This window comes from Symphodus melops, assembly GCF_947650265.1.
Source record: "Symphodus melops genome assembly, chromosome: 2".
NCBI classification, from domain to species: Eukaryota; Metazoa; Chordata; class Actinopteri; order Labriformes; family Labridae; genus Symphodus; species Symphodus melops.
The window spans coordinates 10,249,934-10,273,624 of NC_136692.1; the positions used below are offsets into that span (position 1 = coordinate 10,249,934).

The window sequence follows — 23,691 nt, forward strand, 5'->3', positions numbered from 1 at the left end:
AGATTTTATTAATTGATTATTTGATGCGTGTGTGGAGGTTGGATGTGATATATGCTTACATGTGCTGACATAAGGCAAGCAAACGTACAGGCTTGTAATAATGGATGTGTTTTGTGTAAGTCGCGGTATAGTTCGTACACTGACTATAGCCACTGTATTTATTTTTTATAACAATGAGCAGCTCAGTTTTCAGATAAAGTGCATAGTCGTGATGACAGGTTACAATTCAGACACACAGACATTGTCCGATTGCCTCGCGTTTTATGTCCCTTAAGACCGAGCCAAAGGCTTCAAGTGAAATGAGGTCGGCCATTTTCAAGTCATTTTGGAGAAAGTTCCAGTTCTTTTTCCGAGCTCGGTGCGGACACGAGGAACAGACAGTTTTAAAACATCACAGGAACGCAAGGCGTATTGGCTTCTGGTTCTTTAAAAGTGTGCACATGAATATGACGGCACCAAACCAAGAAGCATTTAGCCAGTGTAAATACCTGCGCACCTTTAAGGTCACAGTGATGAGTAAGGCGTCTACAACCTGTCACAAATCTCAACGCGCAGTGATAAACGGTATCCAACGATTGTAAACATTTAGCAGAGGCGCCCATGTACAGCACATTAATATAATCCAACAAAGGAAGGAAGGTAGACGAAACAAGAAGTTTCCTCGCCCTTTTAGATATAAACATCGGCATCATGTTACAGCTGGCTGGAGCAGAGAAGGAACAGCATTTGTTTGTAATACCTGAATTAAATAAATTCACAGAGATATTGAATAATGTACAATCCATTAGCTGAGTTTTTTTCTGTATCCAACCATGTTCTCCCTGTTTGTTTCCCTAAAGTAAACAAACAAAACATTGTTTTCCTTCCTTAAAAACATTACAATTCCAATGATAAAATGTAAATAACAGCTAACAATGCACACATACACCTGTAATTAAGTATTTAGCCTGACACTTACTGTATTGTATTTTCTTCAGGACCAGCTGAAACATGTAGACGACAGATTAAAGGTATAAATCTGACGTCAACTGAGTCAACTTTGTAATGTAACAAGGTGCACCCACAGCAGCCTCTAAGCCAAGTTAGACAGCTAATAAATACAACAATCTCCACAGAGACAGTTAGACAGACATCAATGAGGTTGTATAAAAACGTTATTGGTTTCGTAATAGTCTATAAATTAATCTTGATTGTTGTCTCAGCCACGATAACTTGCACACAAACAGGCTAAACACAACCATGTTTCACAATGAAGTTGTTTTTCGTAAACAAAAGCGGCACACAAGGGTCCTACCGACAATATTTATATTCCAAAGAAAGAAAGAAAGAAACGAGACATTGGAGGGAAAATAGGGAAAAAAATAGCACAACAAGACTACAATTACTACAAAATTATAAAGGAAAAGCATGAGGTTAATCTGCATCACCATTACAGTTTAACCACAATTTTCTCTCAATTTTTCTTACATCCATCCATCCATCAGTTCAAATCAAACAGTCCCTGAAGGTTGCATGGCAAAGTCTCGCGATAGAGCACACAGACCGGGTTTACGTCAGAGCTGAGAACGCGGGTGCTCCTGCTAGCGCGAACGTGCGGTGTTAACCAACCGGTGGAGTCTTTCATTATAAACAACTGATTATTTCTCATTTACGGTGAGAAAGTTGGTAATAGAAACAACCTTGACGACTCTGACACGGGAACACACACTGGGACCAAATAACATCTGAATCGTGGAGGAAAAAAACCCGTAAATAATGTCGGAAAGCGAAACCTGCGTGGAACAGCGGGAAGAGCCGACTGAAGTTGAAGAAGCCGGAGGAGCAGCGGAGGTAAGATGGGTTTAAACGGTCATCGTCTTCTCTTGGTACCTTTTTACACCCCCCGACAAACATCTGAAGTCTTTATCTGTGAACTAATCCAGCCCCTTAGCAATCACTTTGTGTTCACTTCAGTCCACGGTAATGCGGGCTGTGTACGCTAGTTAGCTGGTGGCTAGCTCATAACAACAGCAGCATAGTCTCATCTAAGCTAAGAGCAGTAACAAGGCCAGCCTGTTTCACAAGCGCTCATATTAGCGCAGCCCCACTCGCCACCCATTGATTATAACATACATGGTCCAAGTGTGCTTAAAATCGTGACAGGTTCACCCTGGGAGCGGATTTTAAATGTGAAACGCCTTTTTGGAAAAGCCCAATAATAAAAGTAGAGCAAGGCGCCCAGCTGTCCCATCTGCGTCTTTTGTTATCAGAGGAACAGAGCAGTGATGGCTTCTGTGGCGCTGTCTGTGTGCAACTTTAGCACAACTTTGCATTCACTTTTGACTTAAATCGCTTAGAAATTAAATAGTTATTGTTGGGGTTTTTTTCTCGTGCACGGCTCATTAATCAAAGTGAGGTCGGGTGAAACAAACCTTATGTCACATTAGCAGAAGTACAAGAAGAGAATAAATGTGCATAGCATGCCTGAATAATCTTTAATGACAATGAATGGAGAATGATCTCTGCTATACACACTCTTAAGAATGAAAACTGCTTTAATGCAAACCAGTTCCTACGTTTTAGCAACATCAACAAAATGAGAAATGTTTTGCTTACACAATAGATTAAAATGTCACTTTAGAGCAGGGGTCTCCAACCTTTTTTAGGACGAGTGCCACTTAAAAAAAATACAATAAAACAAGCCGCAAGCTATTTCTACTCCCCTTATTTTGTTTTTTTGCAGTGTATATTAATATTATATCTTTACCTTTAATGAGATAAGAGACACTGCGTGCTGTCGACCAGTGCATTGTAATTTGGGCTGAAAGATCTAGAGTTGTAGTAAGTAGATAGAGTTCTTGATGAGTGAGCCCTCATTTAAACAGGGTAGATTATTATTATTTTCTTTCTTTTCTTTTTTTATATTTTGTTTGGCAAGCTACTTATCGAGGGCCTGCGAGCTATGGGTAGCTCGTGAGCCCCTTGTTGGAGACTCCTGCTTTAGAGCTTACTTGGCAGTATTGTTAAATGTGACTTCATTTGGCATGGACATCACAGATACATCAGACGAACCAGATGGAGTGTTTAAATGTTTTAACATACATAGCTAATTCCCAACACCTTTCACTGAATAGCTTTGGTGACGTCATACATAAAAGTTGAGAGTGTGTTTTTGGGGTTTGCTGTTGCTAAAACTAACTGAGAATAGCCCTAAATCCTGACTGTTTTCTTCTTCTGCTCAGGAAAAGTCTGATTCTTCAGATGCTGGAAAAGAGTCGTCTTCAGATGCCGGGCCTGATGGACAAGATGCGTCCTCCTCCTCGCCCAAAGCTAAAGACGCCACTCCGGGTTATGAGGAGAAAGTGGTAAGTACGCCTTCTGTTTTGCTTACGCCACAAGGCCTGCTTATACATTTCTTTGATGAAGTTGTTAACCATAGCCATCTTCCTGTCTATGCAGCAAACAGACCGGACCAACAGATTTGAGTACCTGTTGAAGCAAACAGAGTTGTTTGCTCACTTCATCCAACCATCTGCACAGAAGACCCCTACCTCGCCCCTAAAGATGAAGCCTGGACGCCCTCGGATCAAGCAAGACGAGAAACAAAACCTTTTGTCTGCTGGAGAGTGAGTACACACCCCACACAGATTTATTTCGATTTAGGATGTGTACTCCTCTTCTGATTTTTGACTTATTGTTTCGTGTCTGTGTTTGGCAGCAACCGTCATCGTCGCACAGAGCAAGAGGAGGATGAAGAGCTTCTGAGTGAGAGCACAAAGACAACCAATGTCTGCACTCGCTTTGACGATTCTCCTTCCTGTAAGCAGACACCTGTTTTTATTCACGGTTAATGTTTATTGCGTTTATCTGATTAGATGAACTAATGATTTTTCTCCTCCTGTAGACGTTAAAGCCGGAAAAATGAGGGACTATCAGGTCCGTGGTCTAAATTGGCTCATCTCCTTGTATGAGAACGGCATCAACGGTATCCTTGCTGATGAGATGGTCAGTGTTTTCCCACAGTCTAAACTTTTTTCTCTACATTGAAAGATTTCTGACGAGTGTTTTTTTTTTTTTAAACGTTTTTACACTGTTGCACCATCTAACAGTTGCTCTGCTGCTTCTCAGGGTTTGGGGAAGACTCTGCAAACCATTTCCCTGTTAGGATACATGAAGCACTACAGAAACATCCCCGGTCCCCACATGGTGCTGGTGCCCAAGTCAACTCTCTACAACTGGATGAACGAGTTCAAGAGATGGGTGCCTTCGCTTCGAGCTGTCTGCCTGATCGGAGACAGAGAGCAGAGGGTAGGCTGCATCGGGTTTTTCAGTTGTTTCTGAAAGTAACGTCATCGGAAATAGCCAATTAAATTTACTGTGCACTATCAAAGCAAAGGAGACCAATTTTGGATTTGTCAGCAGAAATACTTTTTCAAATTTGATCAAAAATATGCAGTTTGTAGACTTACTGTCTGGCTGATGGTTAGTGTAGTCAAACCTGTTTTTGTGAGCAGTGGTGGTTGGGGGGGGGGGTTAAGGACATTTTTTAATGAGTCAGAAAATCGGTCACTAAAGTTTACTTACGGTACAACCAACAAGCTTCACAAATGGAAGATAGCTCATGTTTATGTGGTAGTTGTCCACCTAAAACTGAACGCCACAAATTCATCTAATATTCTTGAGACAAAAAGGTTGCTTCTTGTTGGCTCACAAAGTCACATGGGTAACTATTTGTGTATCAATTTCAGAACGCCCTGATCAGAGACGTGCTGCTGCCTGGAGAGTGGGACGTGTGCGTCACGTCCTACGAGATGCTCATTATTGAAAAAGCAGTATTCAAGAAGTTCAACTGGAGATACCTGGTCATTGATGAAGCCCACAGGATCAAGAATGAAAAGTCAAAGGTTAGTCAGACAGTATATCAAAACAGATGGAGTAGATGCTTGACAGAATTCGTTCAGCACCTTTATTTATTCTATTTATTTTTTTTGATGATGCATTTCTGTTTCTTTCTCTTAGCTCTCAGAAATTGTGCGAGAGTTTAAGACTACCAATCGTTTGCTGCTGACTGGAACACCTCTGCAGAACAACCTGCATGAGCTGTGGGCTCTGCTGAACTTCCTGCTGCCTGACGTCTTTAACTCATCAGAGGTCAGAATCCCCCCACAGGGAATTTCTCGATACCTGCTTGGTCTTCAATCGTTGTTCTCACATTGTTCTCGTCTGATATGAAGAAAACAATTGTTTTGTATTCTGGTACTAATTCTATTTATGCCCATAGGACTTTGATTCTTGGTTTGACACCAACAACTGCTTGGGTGATCAGAAGTTGGTGGAGCGTCTTCACACTGTATGTATTGGATATCCTGCCAAACTCTTTAAATGATATGTGTAATGCATTACCATGTTTGGGTTAAAGCAGCCTTTTGACATGGCGTTTTTCATGTAGGTCCTGCGTCCTTTCTTGCTTCGACGTATAAAAGCAGACGTAGAAAAGACTCTGCTTCCCAAGAAAGAGATCAAGATGTACGTTGGTTTGAGTAAAATGCAGCGAGAGTGGTAAGTATCTTTGGTTATTCTTTCTTTTAAGTTCATTTGTTGACATAGTTGTTGTTGTGTAATAGAAAGCCATGTCTCCACTCATCAGGTACACAAAGATTCTGATGAAGGACATCGACATCCTGAACTCAGCGGGCAAGACGGACAAGATGCGTCTCCTGAATGTTCTGATGCAGCTGAGGAAATGCTGCAACCACCCGTACCTGTTCGACGGAGCTGAGCCCGGCCCCCCCTACACCACTGACCTCCACCTCGTGGTAAACAGTGGCAAGATGGTGGTGCTGGACAAGCTGCTACCCAAGATGAAGAAGCAGGGTATGGAGATAATCTCTATGGATTTTCTTTTTAGTAAACAAGGAGCCACAGTTGGGGGGGGGGGGTTTCACTCTCCTTTGACTGACGCTACAAACGTTCCTTCTCTCCAGGTTCTCGTGTGCTCATCTTCAGTCAGATGACCAGGGTGCTGGACATCTTGGAGGACTACTGCATGTGGAGGAACTATGGCTACTGTCGCCTGGACGGCCAGACGCCGCACGAGGAGAGACAGGTACGGTGCTTGTGCGGGAGATGATCACAGTCGAGTGAAATGAATGGCAACCCTCCATTGATAAGTGTGTCTTTTCAGATCTCCATCAACGCATACAACGAGCCCAACAGCTCTAAGTTCATCTTCATGTTGAGCACCCGAGCTGGAGGACTGGGTATCAACTTGGCTACAGCTGATGTGGTCATCCTGTATGACTCCGACTGGAACCCTCAAGTTGACCTTCAAGCCATGGTTTGTACTGTGAAGTTCTGAGTTTTATAGCAGTAATAGTGGGATCTTTTAAAAGTCGCTCTGGCGCTGAATAACTTCCGATGCAAGCGGCTTAACCAGTTGGATCTTCGTTCTGAATATTTCAGGACCGAGCTCACAGGATTGGTCAGCAGAAGCAGGTACGCGTCTTTCGTTTCATCACTGAAAACACAGTGGAGGAGAGGATCGTGGAGAGGGCCGAGATGAAACTGCGCCTGGACTCCATCGTCATCCAGCAAGGTATCTCTCCATTTCCTCACTTCTTCGAGAATGTTTCATTGTTGCATAACAGAAGTGTCCATTAAAGAGTCGAGCAAAACACAAAGTCGCCTTCTGTTCGTTTAACAGGAAGACTGGTGGATCCGAGTGCGAACAAGCTGGGCAAAGATGAGATGCTGTCCATCATCCGCCACGGTGCCACACACGTATTCGCTTCCAAAGAAAGCGAGATCACAGACGATGACATTGATGAAATCCTGGAAAGAGGTGAAAGAAAGGTGAGTCTGAATTCTTTATACACCTAATGAAATAGGATTTATTTTTTAATTTGCCATTAAATTAACATTCCGCCTTTGTCGTTTACTAGACAATGGAGATGAAGGAGAAACTTTCTTCATTGGGCGAGAGCACTTTGAGAAATTTCACCATGGACACGGAGAACAGCAGTGTGTACACATTCGAAGGAGAAGATTATAGAGAGAAGAAAAAGGTAACTATTTACAACACAGTCATACTACTTACTTACTTATTGGGTCTTCTTATTGTCAGTGATTTCTATGTTTCACATTTTTATTTGCTTCATTCAGGTCATCACCAACTGGATCGAGCCGCCCAAGAGAGAAAGGAAAGCCAATTACGCGGTGGACGCATACTTCAGAGAAGCTCTGAGAGTCAGCGAGCCGAAAGCACCCAAGGTAGGAAAAGTGATGTACTCGCCCTGTTAGGGTAACAAGGAATGAATTCAACTGAATGTGGAAATTTTTCTGCTTATGGCATAACTCTTTTCTTTTACAAACTCTATTTCCCAGGCTCCTCGTCCTCCCAAGCAGCCAAATGTTCAGGACTTCCAGTTTTTCCCTCCTCGTCTTTTCGAGCTTCTAGAAAAGGAAATTCTCTTCTACAGAAAAACCATCGGCTACAAGGTATAACATTTCTGTTTTTCTTTCAAAAAAGGAAACGTTTGTAATTTTCCACCAGTCTTTCGAATAGGAATAGTTTAAGCAATGCCTTGACTGTAAGTCCATTTGTGTTTGTGTGTTCTTAGGTTCCACGTAACCCAGAGATGCCAAATTCAGCCCAGGTCCAGAAAGAGGAGCAGGCTAAGATTGATGAGGCAGAGGCTCTCACAGAGGAGGAGCTAGAGGAGAAGGAGAACCTGCTACAACAGGTAGGCTTTACCCTGCTAAATGCAACCATTGAACAGTGGTCCACATGTCAACATTATACATGTCACGTCAGCTCTCAAATATGCATTTATTGATCAACTTTCCCTCCATTACAGGGATTTACTATCTGGAACAAACGTGACTTCAACCAGTTCATCAAAGCCAATGAGAAGTGGGGAAGAGATGATATTGAGAACATCGCCAGAGAGGTCGAGGGAAAGACTCCAGAGGAAGTGATGGAATATTCTGGTAACTTGATTTATATTTCCTTTTTTTTTTATCACAGACTCGTCTAAAAGTTGTACTTCTGTGGATATTTAGTGATTTTGTTTTGTGTTTGTTCCTCCTAGCTGTTTTCTGGGAGCGCTGCAACGAGCTGCAGGACATCGAGAAGATCATGGCCCAGATAGAGAGAGGAGAGGCCAGGATCCAGAGGAGGATTAGCATTAAGAAAGCACTTGACTCAAAGGTAACCCGGCTGTCAAACAGTTCGCACCATCTCTTTAAGCCTTTATGTTCTACTGATGTCATCATGATTCATAAATGGTTTCTTAACATGTTTCTCTTCTGGACCCAGATTGGTCGCTACAAGGCTCCGTTTCATCAGCTGCGTATCTCCTATGGAACCAACAAAGGAAAGAACTACACCGAGGAGGAAGACCGCTTCCTCATCTGTATGCTCCACAAGCTGGGCTTCGACAAGGAGAGCGTGTACGACGAGCTACGTCAGTGCATCCGCAACTCACCTCAGTTCCGCTTCGACTGGTTTCTCAAATCCAGGACCGCCATGGTAAATATAAACTTCTCATGTGCCATCTTCTTTACATTTCTTCTGTGCATAGTGTGTACAAAAAAATGCCTAACAATGAAAAATATGTTTGGTGCGCCTTTAGGAGCTTCAGAGGCGATGCAACACCCTGATCACACTGATAGAGAGAGAGAACATGGAGCTGGAGGAGAGAGAGAAGGCTGAGAAGAAGAAACGGGGCCCAAAAACCAGCTCTGTAAGTTGTTACCTTATTTCATATTGAATTCAAATGAGTCCAGGGCCAAAGGTGGAGTAACACCATTTTTGATACCAACCATTGAGTTTAAAAAACAAAGAACATATTTTTTACATCAAACCTTTTATTTCCAGAGTTCTCAAATGTTGAGTTCTCTAAAGTTGCAATTACTAAATCAGAAACATTATAGGGTTTACACATTTGCCCTGAAACCTTTGATATTTTATTATTTCAATATTGTCGTCCGTTTAATTTGCTATAAGCACATTCAAAAAATCAAACTGAGTAGAAAGGTTACCTTCACATTTCTATCTTTGTCTGAGAGGGATTTAGTTTTATGTCACCGCTTGTTAAATTATTCCTGCTGATGATTATTTTCCATATTTTACTCAGGCCCAGAAACGGAAGTCAGAGGGAACTCCAGATGGTCGTGGACGAAGAAAAAAGCTGAAGTTGTGAAGAAGTTGACAACTTGAATCTACTGAATTTACAGAGTGACAGCCAGCTCTGGTTTGGTTAGTCCTAGTGTTTGTTTCACAGGCTGTGATAATGTACTGTGTAAAACCCTCTGATGGACTGAACTCATTGTATTAGGTTTAGGAAGTGCCCCATTACGAGCCTGCCTTTTTATCACTAAACTGAATGCTGCAGCTGTGCTGGTTTAGTTTGTTTACTAGTCTTTTTTCTTTCTTTTTTTTTTACTAGTACTAAATTGAAATACGTGTATTTATGCCTCTTGGTTGTACCACATTCCATTGCTCCATAAGATGTACCCTTTTTATTTTGAAGACTTTTTTTGTGCTTTGATCTTCCTATGTGAAGTAGAAAATGTCTTTTTGAACATCATAAATAAAGTTCTTTTTTTAATAATGTGTGCACTCCAGTAAGTAATACTCCGATTCAAAAAAAGATATTTATATTTGGCAGTTGAAGTGTAAATACATCAAAACTCTTGACACAATGAATGAGCCATGGAAGTCCACTAACACTTGGCACATTAAAATATACTGTCAGATGCAGGAGATGGAAATATAACTGTAACTGTAATTGTTTTTTGTTTTTAGGACTTGAATTAACAATCCAGAAAGACATTTTTCAAGTTTAACCAGGGTGTAATAATACCATTTCTCATAGTCCCACATTGATATGTACACAGAGTTTTGCATTTGATTTTGACCACAGTGACCTAAAAAAGGTGAAAAAAAAAAAAAAGTTCTGTGTTCTAAAAATATACTTAAATGACTTACAATCCCTTTCAATGACCCTATATTTACTCAGCAGAGGGTAGGCATGCATGCTTTTTAGAGCACAATATTATCTGTACTAAAAAAAAAATCATTTCTCAATCATTCATTTAGGTCAACCAACATTCAGTCCATTTACCTCTACTTGGCACAAACAAAGCATTTCAACTCTTTAATAAAAAAAAAACTTGTTACACTAATTACTTTGAACGGAGAAAAATAGAAAAGTATTTTCTTCATGAAATTCAAACAAAATGGCTATTTACTGAAATAATTGCATTTACTTGACTGGGATGTTCATGCATTAGCAAAAAGATAAAGCAAGATTTTTTACAACTTGTCAACCTTTAGGGCAGGTGAAACATTTTAAGGGTCTTCCACATACATCCATGAATCAGAACAGATTGCAAAAAGAACCTACAGTACTCAAAGGCAAGAACTAACCTTTAAAATGGGATCAATGAACCTCTAAAATCTGGTGCATTCTCAGCATTTAAGCCCAAAGCTCTGACATATTGTGCTGTCCACAGGTTGTACTGGGCGCTATTCAGTGCTACTAAAGTTGGGCATCGAAGGCACAAAGGTGGAGGAGACTATCATAGTCTTTATTTCTAATAGGGGGTGAATGGGGACCACATCTAAACCTCAGAGTTGTCTGAGCTCCCCCACATACTTGCTGAGCCTTGGCTGTATCCATTGTAAGCAGATGAGGAGGAGGTGGTGTAAGGTGGCGACTGGGTCTTCTTTTCCCTCTTCTTGCGCCTCAACAGCAGTATGACTATGGTGGCTATGAGGCAGATGAGGAGGATCAAACCTGCAAGGCCCACTAACATGGGAAGGGTGGAGGTGTCCACCGGCTCTCTGCCGGAACTCTCCAAATGGGGGCGGTTCAGGAGGGAGTCACTTTTTGAGGACCAGGGCTGGCGCTGGTTGACTACCATCCGGTCAGCTCTGTCCAGAGCAATGTGTTGGATGTTGGTACCCCGGTTGTTTTCGACACCGATGTCCTGGATAACAGAAGAACTAGAGAAAGCAGGGGCAGCACGGCGCTGGCGACTGATGGCTGTTTCGGAGGTCTCAGGCTGCTCAACAGAAGACATGCTGTGATGCAGGTACTCCACACTGCGCTTTCCGATGTTACGGTTTGCATTTTGGCGGGAGCGGACTGTGTAAATAGTGTGGATGAACCATTCTCGACCAGCGGCCACCTACAGAAGAAAACACAGTCACTGGTTTGTATACTTTTAAGCATTACATAAATAAACCGTCTTTCAAAAATCATACAAACCTGGAAAAGTGGAGATGAGGACAGTGTGAAACCATCGGATCCTGGTTGTCTGACTAATGGAAGACCTCCAGGGGTGTCTTGAGCCAGGGTGGCCTTAAAGGAAACATCACCAAATGCTGAGGCTTGAGTCTCTGGCTGGGCTTTGTCCTGAAGACAAAAAACACACACACACTTTAGATCTGTTTCTGTCTTCTTTATGCCCCTAAAACATCCCAAAAAAATTCCTGGGGATTTGTTGTATCTTACAAGGATCTTGAATCTGTATAGCAGTGATGGAGCATCTGCCAGACAGCCATATTCCTTGTTAGTGGGGTTGTACTTGGGGACGTAGCCATCTGCTCCAGTGCAGAGGAAGACTTTCTCAATACTGCAGGAGAAGGAGTCACCAAGGTTCTGAACTGGGTCCACCATCACGCGACCATAGATAGGGGAGCCTGAAGCAGTGAGCAGATGAAACAATTTAGTGGGATTTATCATAGCATCACTACAGGGTGTATGGTTTTAAGCTGTAATGTTTACTAATATCCATTAGGTGGCAGTGTTGTCGTACCCTCTGAAAAAGCAGCATCAGTCCCTTCTCCAAAGCCCATGGAACCGTCTGACAACCACAACTCCTTCTTGGACAGCAAGAACATCTGAGTGTTGAGGCTAAACTCAGCTGCAACTGGGTCGCTCACCTGAAACAAAGAAAGAGGGTTAGCATGGACAAAATGGTTCCTGGGTTTTTGTGAAAGTGTCATAAAGCACCCATCTTAGCTAGTTTTGTAGTAAATGTTTTATTAACATTGAGGAAAACGCTACCTTCAGGCTGAGAAAATGTTAATACTTACTGTGAAAGTTGATATTTTCATATTAATTAACCATTCTCAACTCATTTATTGAAAGTTGTTTAAAATGTCTAAATGAAAGACATTTAATGACTTATAAAAGAAGCAATTGAAAACAACATATGAATTCTCAATGATTACTAAGATGTCAGTTTTACCGTGTCATTTTAGAGAAAGCAATCTGTAATACTACTTTGATTCTGACAATTCTGATCAAAGCTAAATAGTGTGAGAGAATTCTCTAGACTGACTTGTTGGAAGCGAATGTCCATGTCAAATGTCAAGGGCTCTCTTGGGTGGCACACAGGAGGGATGCTGAACTCCCCATTTGGTGATGCAATGCAGGGGATCATCTTCACTGTGTAGGTCCCAGAGTAGTCTCGCACCTACAAGTCACACCCAAATGCAGGGAAATTGTTTAGACTGACCATAACCTCTTTTATCATTCATCACCACTGCTTGAAAGTTGCCTATTTCCTTACGGCAAAGTCTGAGACAAAACTCCACTGCTGCATGGGCTGGTTGTAAGTAGGCTCAGTCCTGACCAGGGCAAGAGTAAACGTCAGCCCAGGGTGGTCAGCGCACATCACCATTGATGACACACTGGCTCCTTAAAACAAACACGGACAGTCATAAATAACAAACATTTTATCAACACCAGAACTAACTATACATAGATTGACCTCTACATTGTTTGTGCCAGTTGCTACCTAACTCTTACCACTGCTAGACCATTTTGACATGTGCTTTAGTGTCTTTCACTTTCACAAAGGAACTACCCTAATTATGGGACTCCAAAAATAGAGGAGATGATGTAGGCATCAGGGTTATCCAATAGGAGGTTGCTTTTTAGTGTGACCGCAATGTATGGGTTTAAAGGATATGTCGGTTGCCTACCTGGATGAGACATAACAAACTGTCCCCTGAAGCGAGCCTCTGTCTTGAAGTTGACCACCAGACGCCCTTCCTCATTTATACGCATGCTGGTTGGGTACATGGCTCCTACGAAAACAGAGAAGAAAGTTTAATACGGTTTCATATCTGGATCCTTCTGTAAGCAACCACAGCAAGCAGCAGGAGTCTCTAGTGTATACCTTGTAGCTCAGCCTCAGGTGGGGAACCAATGCCATCCTGCCACAAAATTGCTGTATCATACACAAAGGTGAGTTTGAGCTCTGACTGCAGGTCAAAGTGCTGCCAGCCTCCCACAGCCACAGGAGAGTGGAAGACGTAAGACACAAACAGGGGAACTCGCAGGGTGACATAGGACTGGACCAAGTTCAGCACCTATGAAAGAGATAATTCAGACATTATCAATGTGAAACTAGGTAGCAGTATCTCTATATGAGTTGAAAGGCCATGTCATGCTAAACAGAGCCTCTGTAAATTCATCCACTATGTAGTTTGACATAATTGAAGACAATTGACTCAGTGCAAGGATAATTTGAAAACTATTGTTAGCTAGCCATGGAAATGCTTATGTCCCTAAAGTTCAACTTCTTTCTATTGTCTTTGTTGAATTGTATTATATTTGATTTAAGGCTTCTTATAAAAGAGATTCAGTGACATTGGGTAGCTTTTTAAGTTTAATTTACTGGTTCATTTGAATTGTTTTGTGACCAGCAAGCTAGTCTAGCAAGCAAGAAGCACACAAATGCTATCAGTCAAAATACCTCTGTGGACTGTCTTTCTTTCATTACTGAATCATTTCATCCCAAAAATGTTCTTTCATTGTACAAAACGTTCTCTAAGATAGTAAGACTGCTTATTAGAATTTAGATCCTCTGTGTTTTTGCCTGTTTGTGTGTTCTACCTGTCCATCAGTGCCAATGGAGCCACCACAGTCATTCAGCAGCTCTGACATGTCGTAGTAGCTGGTGAATTCCCAGAGACAAGCCTCTAAATTGAGGTTCCTGTAGAAGCGCAGAGAGTTGGCTGAGCGCATAAGAGTGCTGTATTGGTAGGGTGAAGTCTCGCCAATGATTTCAGGGTTCTTTGTTGCATCCGTGATGAAGCCATGTCCTGTTTGGATCTCATTAAAGTCGAGCAAGTTGGAGCAACGATGGTTCCCGACACGGGTGCCATCTGGGCTCAGTGTGAGCTCAAAGTTGGACATAGGTCTTGTGGAGATTACTGGTAACATGCCTGTTAAGTGTGGAAATCTGATTATTTTCATTGGCCTTTATATTTCCAAACAGTAATGACTAGAGCCATGGTTGCAATTAATGTTACTGCTCACCATCCATGTGAGGCATGTTGACAGTCAGTTTGATCAGGTTGGGAAAGTCTGGGTCATCAGGACCAGTGTAGCGGATCTTGGCAGAGAAAGGCTCAGCTCCAACAGTTCCTTGGATACGAGGCTGACACATACCTGCAAAGGGTTTTATGTTATTCAAACCAAGGAACCCTATGCCACACATACATTTTGGCCGCTTTCCATGTTTCATTCATCTTTCCCCTACCTTCCTCCTTGCTGATCACAGCAATCAGGCTGGACAGCTCCAGGCCAGAGTCTCCATTAGCATTAAAGGCTCTTGCTGCACATTGAACTCTTGAACCGGCCTGGAAGTAGATTGAATCCAAAGTGATGGACTTGGTGTTTGTGAAGAAAGTATTAGTGTCCACCTCCCTCATGGGGCTGGTCACTCCATCGGACCCAGTTGGTGCGCTGACAAGCCAGCGATACTGAGTGAGAGTGTCGTTGATGTTCTCGGCCGAGCAGATAGAACCAGTTTTGTCAAAGTCGTGGTACTTGGGGTTGCATGCCTGCAAGAAGTGCAAAAGTAGAAAAAAACAACCTATAAATAAAGTAATGTGGATGTTTGCATGATTCTCAAAGGCAGAAGAAGCTTCAAACTTACCGTCACACACACAACAGGGTATCCATTGGGAGGGTTGGGCTTGTCTTTGGTTTTAACTGTGTCATCATACATGAGCAGGGAGACCACCCGGGGCACTGCAGGGAAGGTAACATCTGCCACACTGTCCATTTCTTCAATGTACACAATGGCCTTGTTCATCTATCGAGAAGAGGAAAGGAAAGTTAGATGATTTAAACTCAAAAAAGTTTAAATCAATCTGTCACAGAGTCCATTAAATTCCTCCGCCAGGGAAATTGAAGTTTATGCTGGTGTTTCAATAAAGAAATAACCCATTTGATTCCAGAGGAATAACTGCTACTTCAAGACCAATCTCTGAAACCATAAACTACTGTAAAATAATGATTTAGCCTCTGGGAACAGCAGAACATTTTCCAGGATATCTGGGCCAGGATTCTTTTTCTTTTGGTCAGTTATTTTGTACAGACTGACTGAAACCCAAAAAAAGGAATAAGAAATAGGAGAAGTGCCCTATAACTGGATTATTATTTGACTCATTTCCAGATCTGTGTGAAGAGATCAGTGAAGGCGTATTCTGATAATGTGTTGCTACCAGTGGGTTCTGCCTTTCAGCCCTCAACATGGAGTTTTTCTTGCATACAGCCAAAGCCTGCAGTAATACGCAGACTAAAATATGACACAAACAACAAACAAAACTACTTCAAGACATATTTACAGGTGAATAAACACTTTAAAAAACGTTATCAACATAATTGAGTAAGCTACTTTTATGAATTTGGATCTGTCACATGATCAGTGCATGCCTGATGTGGAGCATATGGGTAGAATGGCAGAGTTCTGTTTATAGATTTGTCTACTGTTTGCCTCTGGGACATTCCCTTAAGCATCTAAAGCTTTTTATAAGACTCTTTGGTGGGGTTGGTGGGGGGGCGCTGACAGCACTGCCAGCTGCTGCTTGGCTATTTTAACACAGCGCATGATCACGTGTGTAGGTATGCAGCACTGTACGTGTGCACGCATAGGTCTTGCTACTGGTTTATATTTGTTTGTGTGTGTGTGTGTGACCTTTTGCCCTTTGTGTCACCTGTATTTCAGCCACCATGTTGTCATCAGGCTTCATGTGGACTGTGAAGGCCTCTCTCATCTCTCTCTGACCGTCATACAGGATCTCAATCTCCACAAAGTGTTCCTTCTCGCCTTCCTTGAACTCAACATCTTAGAAAAAGAGACAATGGTGTGCTGCTGATGATCAGAAACATACAAAATCATTTTCTATCACGGGGCACTACTAGCTACTGTCCCATGAAACAAGTGTTTTGTCTTGAAACTGTGTCAATGTGCAGCATCCAAACCACGTTCTTACCCTCTGACAGCGGGTTGTAGTCTTCTCCAGAGGTTGCAGATCCATCCTTGGTGTGCACTCTTACAACCGAGACCTTTGAGGTGTCTCCAATACGCAGGATGGGAATCTTCACTATTGCAACATCCCCTTTAATCTGAGGTTCACGTACACTGTACTTGATTTCAGAGAAACGGATAATGGGCTCTAGAAGAGCAAGAAAAACACAAGAAAATACCTCTTCTTAGGCTTACATAGAAACAAGAAACCTTGTTGGTAATTAGTTCTTATTTTCAGTCTATTTTTAAGGATGTTTGAATTATTGTTTTGCGCTTGTATTGTAAAGTTCCACAATAGTTCAATGTTTAGATTCCTGTTGATGAAGTACGTACTGTCTTTCTCATCAGTGACTGTGACCAGCGCCTCTTTCTGCTCCCCAATGGATGCACCATATGGGGACTTGCTCTTTGGAGTTCCCAAGACAAGTCTAAACTCCTCATCCTCTTCATGTACCGAGTCATCCATCAGGCTCACCACACACGGCTTCTCAGTTTCACCTGGAGACAAATGGTTAAGATACTTAGGTGAGTGTGATCAAGATTTAGAGGAGCAGGACTGTTAAGGTGAAGAGAGACTTCTCACCTGGTAGGAAAGTGATGATTGATGCATCAGTGTTGGGTCTTTCACTGTAGTCCATCATGACTTGAGCAGAGCCTTGGCGAGTGTAACAGCGCACTGTGGACCTGAGGTTGATGTCTCCACTTCGGTACACTATAGCTGTTAGCTCTCCATCAGACTCGTCCACTTTGTAGCTTCCTTCTTTAAACTGAACCTTTGGCACTGTAAAGACATTATTGAAAACATTATAATAGTCACATTTCTTTGAAAGAAGTTGCTCTGAATGTTATTTTTTCTGCATCACTTCAGCACGTATAGGAAGAAAACATAAAGATCAATGTTAAATAATGCACTAACTTTGTAAGATATAGTCTGTGGTTAATAAATTGTTTGAAAATTCCAGTAAAATTGTTATTGGATGAAATCTAAATGTGGTTGTTAAATTATTTTAAAGTTAATTAAAAGGCTACTAACTTGGCTGACACCACATAACGATTATTCTGTCAGGTGACTGTAAGCTTGGACATTCTCTGCTTATTCAGGTTTTGTATGCGTTTAACACTCACAGTCAGTGAATGTATCATTGATGGTGATGATTGTCTTGCTTGGTTCACCCAGCACAGCGTTCATGGGCATCCTTAACACAAGGTCGAAGGTCTCAGGCCCCTCTAGCTCTGGCTGACCCAGATCATCCAGGATGGTCACTCTGAATGTCTGCATCGTCACTCCAGGAGCAAAGTCCAGGTTGCGACTGATGCCGACATAATCCAATCCAGCTGTATAAGAGAGAGGAGACCATGAATTGTCCCTTTGATGAAAAATATTTAAAAAAATAATTGTGCTGATCATTTTAAAGTGCTGATTTTACCTTCTGCAGAGACAGGATCACTCTTCCTTGAGCGGACAGTGACCGTAGCAGTCTTGGACAAGTCTGTTCCTGTCCTCCAGACCTTCACCTCGACGTAGCCAGAACTCTCATCTGCGACATACTCTGGCTCTCCAAAATACAAGGAAGGCTCTGTGGGAAATGGGAATGATAAGAATATACATTATGATTAAAAAAATGTCTTGTTTCAAATTCTCAAGGTTAGGTGTGATTCTCAACGTTAAAATAAAATCACTGCAAAAAGCTGTAATGTAAGCTGGACTTTGTGATGTATTTGCTTCATTTACAGATATTTAAACAACATCATTTGCATCATTGTATTTAGGTTAGTTGGCATGAATAGCTGAAAAAAAGTTCGCTTTCTGATTTAGCTCAGGATGAGAGCTGTCATCCCTCTTATCCTGTTCTCCTTCTAACCTTCTTCCTCCACTTATCTTAATCCAGACAGCTCTGTCTGAACTCTAAGCCAAAGGGCTGAGGATACACCTGAATAATAAGGTGCTTGTTTGTGGGCACCCACTGTAAGTTGCTCTTTTGAAGAGATGTTCCCAGTTTTTGATGATAGACCTGCTGATAAGCAGTGTGGTAAGGCTGGCAGAGACGGAGACAGAGAGGCAAAGCATCTGCTTCAGACTCATCTGTCTTCACTACTGTATAAAGAGTGTTTTCATCGCACAGTGTTTAGCCAATGCACTTAGACATCAACTGAAATAGCTGCAAATTCAAAGCTGATTTTAGACTCTTAAATCACGCAAAAACAACATTCAAATTTATCTTCTGGAAGTGAAAAGGTGTCTACACTTAGACTACTATTGAACTTCGGTTAAAGTTATTCTCCAAAAAATATGAAAAAGGTGAAATATATATAAAAACATTACAACAATCAGAATCTGCAGCTACTGCCTTTCTTTTTCTAGTAGGCATGTGTTTACTAATATTGCCATTAATTAGGGTTATTTTTGCATTTCATTTAATTTGCAAAACAAAAAAATGCAGTTTCAGTGGTAAATATCTGTTCAGATGATGAGGGTCACATCATCAGAAGGTTGCAGTTGACCTATAAAACATTTAAACACTAGCCAATAAAAAGAAACATACATTTGACCTTGAAAAATGCACATATTGTCATAACAATCTCCATTATTTGAGCTTAAGCATCTTGGGTTTCATTTAGAAGTTTGACTCATGCTTCAACAGGCATCTGATGCTAAAGAGAGGACTTCTGGCATGCTTTCAATGCCTTTCAGCCTCCAAGCCAGCTATTTAGCACAAGGGAGAATGTTAAAGGAGGGTTGTAGAAGGGGGAAGTTAATGCCAACATGGCAACTTTAGAGATCAGTGTGAGGACGAACCAGCCGAATACAGTAACAATGGAGGCTGGATGCTGGCCAGAGTCAAAACCACAAGTTTATTCAGGCACGCAGATGGTTTGAGACGCACACACACACACGCGCACACACACCCACACACACACACACACACACACACAAGATTTATGACGGGGTATCACTTTAAGACCCACCAAGAAGTGCAACCACAATAGAGTTTTACACTGAGGAGTCTTCTTTTGTCTCTTCACATGTCTGGGAATGCACGCTGATTATTTATACATAAAGTCAGATTGTACTCCTCTTCCAAGTAGTTTGTCTCTAAAACAAGCGAGTCAAATGAATTAGCCTTCAACAAGTTTAAAATACAAAAGTAAAATCTAAGGAAGACATCACATTACTTATATCAAAGAAACAAAGTAAATGCTGCAAGGATTTAAACAAAAATGTAAGGGTTACAAATTGATAGTTTTGATGAAACATTTCATGTAACAGATCAAATCAAACCAAAGGTATGTTTGTGATTCATTACTTTCATTACATTTTAAACTTTAATTTATTGCCAAATTAGAAGTGTGTCTTTAGAATTAAACAGTCTGATCCACATTTGAAATGAGATCTTTAAATTTAAATGAATAAATGACTTAAATACTTAAACAAGCCTGTCCAGGAAATTAGGCTTGGTGAAATGTTTAGAGAAGAAGAATGTGGGGGGGGGGGGGGGGGGGGGGGGGTATTTGGAGGTATTTGACAAATTCAAGGGCTACAATTCATTCAATTCAGAATCATAATTGTTTTTATGTAAGACATTTTGTGTAACATATCAAGTCAAACCAATGGCATATTCGTGATTTATAGTTTTAAAGAAGTTCCTCGTTATTAACAGGAACAGGTAATATATCCCTGAATACCATGGATCAGCAGGAAAGAGAAAAAAAAACATGCTGGTCATTTTGATTCCCTGCACAATAGTCCCTGTCTCTGCACCACCTGCCTTTTGGTCCCTGCAGACAAAGGATATGCCCTCTGTTTCCCCTGAGCTCCTCTGAATGCCGACGAGGATGAGGGGTCGCTGGAAGAGCACAAAGAGGTTTGAAGCCCCTTTTATCTGTCAGGCAGTCTACAGCGTAGCATTACATCCACTGAGGCTGCTATTCTCCCTCTCAACACCTGTCTATTGTTATCCTGTTCCTAACACAGAGTGACAGACAGAGTGTGCTGGACAAATGAAGCAGAATATGTAAACATAGTAGCAAAGGAAGGGTTAATGGACCTGAAAATACAGTAAAGCCATCAAGGCTAGTACAGTATGAGACGGTATGTAAGGCTCTCACTCTGGAGACAGTGGTGGTTTTGCCTGTCTGGGGACTTTTGGTGGCTTACTGGTGTGCAGATTCCAAAATGGCAAGAGCATCAGAGAGGGGGGTTAGCAACAGCAACTACACCTGCCATTACTGCCATAGACTGTGAACAGCAGGGACACATTACTACTGGCAATGTGGTGACAATGAGGTATTCAAAAACCCTGTGATGGATGATAATTATATATATATATATATATCCATCCATTCATGGTTCTATCCATCCATCAAACCACCTTGAAACCCAACCAAATTATCTTTCAATTCAGCTATCAGTTGAAATGTGGTTATAATTATACCACAGCCCAGCTTTGACCAGTTTTACAGGTAAACAATCTCTCAACTCACCATCATCGCTGTCTGCCAGGATGGTGACCTTGGCGGTAGGGAAGTTGGCTCCCACCAGTCCCCCCATGGGCATACTGAGGCTGACATTGAAGCTCTCCTCCTCTTCATACAGGGAGTCGTCGATGATTATTATACGGCATAGCTTTTCTCGTTCGTCCTTGTCGAAACGCAGCACGCTGGTGTGGTCCTCTGGTCGTGTAATGTAGTCAGAGTAGGAGAGCACAGAGCTCGGGATGGTGCCGGTGGCAGTAGCTGAGGAGTTATAGGAACAGAGAGAAGACAGGTGATTAAACAGTTTATAAGAGAGTTTAAACAAGCTTCAGTTATCATTTTTTAATCAATGTTTTACTTCTGCCATATTTGGGGGGAATCATTTTAAATAGCCACCTTGTCTTTCCAAAATAAATAATTACAAATCTGTTCATCTTACCTTGCTGTGTGAAACAGACAACCATGAGTTCCTGGCTGGCGTCTCCTGAGCGTCGCACTGGCACTAACAGCTCTCCAACGTCCTCCTCGATTTTGAACTCTGCTTCAGGAATGAAGACTGTTGATTCTGTTGGGAGGAGAAAAATGGATGATTATTATTCACATATCTAAGTCTTTAAATGATAAATGCTCCATTACTGGAGGTAGGTCTAATTTCATATATGTTTATTATTATACTCATACCATCTCCAGGATCCACAATCTCAACCGTTGCAGTGTCAGGGTACTCCAGCACAGCCATGACGGGGTCTGACAGCTGAATCTCAAAGGTCTCCGAGGTCTCGAACTCCTGGTCTGTGAAGATCTTCACCTTCCAGGTGGCTGTAGTCTGTCCGGGGTTGAACTGGACTTGCTTCTGTGCTTTCCCTCGGAAGTCCTTGTCCTTTTCAGCTGTTCCATCCTTCGTGGCAATACCTGAGGGAAAGGGAAGTACATGCTTTTTAGAGAAAAGAGATGTAATAGTCTATTGAAGTGATTGTGGGATATTATTTTTAAAGTAGTTTTCCTGTTAATCTATTGAGTTCATATATGTAATAAATCTGTGTCTTAAAACCTATAAGAAGTGAACCTGATCACAGTTGTAATGTGTCTTTCACATGCAACTGTCTGAGAGCCAAACACACAAGCATGTTGACATTTCCTCCTGACCTTTACTGTGAAAGGTTATACAGTACGTGCTCTTAATCCGACCTCTTTCAACATCAACATTCAACAAAACAGAGTAGCACCTTTAGGTTGGGAACAGTGTGACCTGAGCTGCTTTTATTTCACGATTACTTCAGAGATTAACTAACACACCCTGAAGCTCAACATGAATCTGCATTAACCCTAAATGAGAAGGCTATGCTGATATTTTATAGCAGGGATGGCCTTTCAAATGGAACATAAATAACACCACACATTCTAAGTACAAAGTTAAAGGGGCAATAATTCTTTGTGAATTTTCAGTTTAATAAGGGCATGTTGTGTTGAGCCCAAATTGTTCATATCCCTTGTCTTGACAGAGTAAAAAAGAAATACTGCAAACTATTTCCCATGTCATGACTTACTAACGAAGGAGGTTTCTCCTAGGTAGCCTCTGCGTTTCAGCGTCACCTCCAGAAATTTGGAGTCCTCGTCCACCAAATAATATTCCTTTTCCAGAGAGATCCAGGCCCAGTTGAGCCTGAATGGCTGAGGCTTAAGTTTGTTTCCACCTAAAAGAAATGAAAACAACAAAAAGATTACTGCACCATTTATTTTTTCTGAAAGATCTCATTCACTGTACTGTACAACAATTATACCATCTATCGTAGTTTATTCATGTTAGAAGCCACTGAGGCATACAAACGGAAATCTGCTTTAAGATAACAGACAAGGGATTGAGGGGGCATTTTAAATTGGGACTTCACAAAAGCTAATTTCACCTTCTATCTCACGCTCTTTCCCTTATCCTCAATAGGGCTTGTAGATTTGCATGGTCTTTATGTCGAAAAAAACTCAGTCATAGTATAATGTCTTTAATGAGCTGACCTTTTGGAAACCTGCCTTACTCTACTAGTTCACACTCGGTCGCTCTCCCTCTTGGTCAACATGAAATTTACAAATTTCTCAAGACACAGAGACCGTCATGGCTCCTTTTACACTTTATCAGGGACCTCAAAGGGGTAAGTGCAAAAATACTTGAACAAGTTCCATTCAAAAATCTGTGTGGACAAAAAGCAGTTTATGAGTGTCAGTTTTGATAATGACAAACTGTTTAGTCAAGTATACAATAAAGGGTATTTTTCTGATTGATTAAGATGGTTCACACCAAAGCATGTTGTTCAGTTTTACTGAATATCAGCACAGCTGTGATATAGCCATGCTTATGTTCAGTAGAACAGCGATATGTCATATTGCTTGACAATTACTATTCATACAATTACTTATATGACAGCAGTACATTCTTTACATATTGGGAGTGCTTAATAATTGAACTCAGACTTAAAACCTTTCAGAACATTAAAAACATCTGAAAACACCTTATTCAAAGCTCATATTCACCTTCCACTGATCCGCAACTTTAGAGCCAATCCTGTCCTTAATCCATACTATCTCATGACTCATGTAATCCCTCAAACTGTCAGATCAATTTTGGTCATTGACTTTGTACTTCAGAGATATTTAAGATTATGGGTTCTCAAACATAATCTGGATGTTGTTTTTTTGTTTAAAACAGGAGAAAAGGGCCCTAATGTCTTATCCCTCAGAGAGACGAGCCTAGTGAACTGTGACTTTTGATGTGAAATGGGTCAAGTCTGATGGGCTCTTTGGATCAAGGACGGTAGAGAGGGCCGTCTCTCTTTAGTTTCGCATGGCTGGCCACACTGTTGACCTAAGGCTGCTGGAGAATCTTGGAAAGGAACTTCACTGGGCCAG

At 41.5% G+C, this 23,691-nt stretch overlaps 2 protein-coding genes across 2 annotated transcripts in view; one reads left to right on the forward strand and one right to left on the reverse strand.

Annotated features, from left to right (window-relative positions):
• Window positions 1-1,528: 1,528 nt before the first annotated feature.
• Window positions 1,529-9,593, forward strand: smarca5 (SNF2 related chromatin remodeling ATPase 5). The gene is made up of 24 exons (XM_079338248.1): window positions 1,529-1,830; window positions 3,222-3,344; window positions 3,439-3,605; window positions 3,698-3,798; window positions 3,884-3,984; window positions 4,108-4,287; window positions 4,728-4,883; window positions 4,999-5,130; window positions 5,261-5,329; window positions 5,429-5,538; window positions 5,627-5,853; window positions 5,964-6,085; window positions 6,164-6,316; window positions 6,442-6,574; window positions 6,683-6,831; window positions 6,921-7,043; window positions 7,141-7,248; window positions 7,363-7,476; window positions 7,599-7,721; window positions 7,836-7,968; window positions 8,070-8,188; window positions 8,297-8,509; window positions 8,613-8,723; window positions 9,117-9,593. The coding sequence occupies exons 1-24, from the start codon at window positions 1,756-1,758 to the stop codon at window positions 9,180-9,182; spliced, it is 3,108 nt and encodes a 1,035-aa protein (XP_079194374.1). The 5' UTR covers window positions 1,529-1,755; the 3' UTR covers window positions 9,183-9,593.
• frem3 (Fras1 related extracellular matrix 3) overlaps window positions 9,403-23,691 on the reverse strand; it is a 28,902-nt gene continuing 14,613 nt past the window's right edge. The window contains exons 3-24 of the mRNA XM_079338247.1: window positions 22,341-22,487; window positions 21,475-21,705; window positions 21,233-21,358; window positions 20,803-21,054; window positions 17,748-17,897; window positions 17,446-17,655; window positions 16,904-17,101; window positions 16,654-16,818; window positions 16,286-16,468; window positions 16,007-16,137; window positions 14,944-15,102; window positions 14,545-14,848; window positions 14,322-14,453; window positions 13,896-14,227; window positions 13,177-13,369; window positions 12,980-13,084; window positions 12,565-12,692; window positions 12,334-12,468; window positions 11,806-11,932; window positions 11,502-11,689; window positions 11,256-11,402; window positions 9,403-11,175 (exon numbers count right to left, since the gene is read on the reverse strand). Coding sequence (XP_079194373.1) covers window positions 10,606-11,175; window positions 11,256-11,402; window positions 11,502-11,689; window positions 11,806-11,932; window positions 12,334-12,468; window positions 12,565-12,692; window positions 12,980-13,084; window positions 13,177-13,369; window positions 13,896-14,227; window positions 14,322-14,453; window positions 14,545-14,848; window positions 14,944-15,102; window positions 16,007-16,137; window positions 16,286-16,468; window positions 16,654-16,818; window positions 16,904-17,101; window positions 17,446-17,655; window positions 17,748-17,897; window positions 20,803-21,054; window positions 21,233-21,358; window positions 21,475-21,705; window positions 22,341-22,487 — 4,313 coding nt within the window. The 3' untranslated portion in view covers window positions 9,403-10,605. The remainder of the gene's footprint in view (window positions 11,176-11,255; window positions 11,403-11,501; window positions 11,690-11,805; window positions 11,933-12,333; window positions 12,469-12,564; window positions 12,693-12,979; window positions 13,085-13,176; window positions 13,370-13,895; window positions 14,228-14,321; window positions 14,454-14,544; window positions 14,849-14,943; window positions 15,103-16,006; window positions 16,138-16,285; window positions 16,469-16,653; window positions 16,819-16,903; window positions 17,102-17,445; window positions 17,656-17,747; window positions 17,898-20,802; window positions 21,055-21,232; window positions 21,359-21,474; window positions 21,706-22,340; window positions 22,488-23,691) is intronic.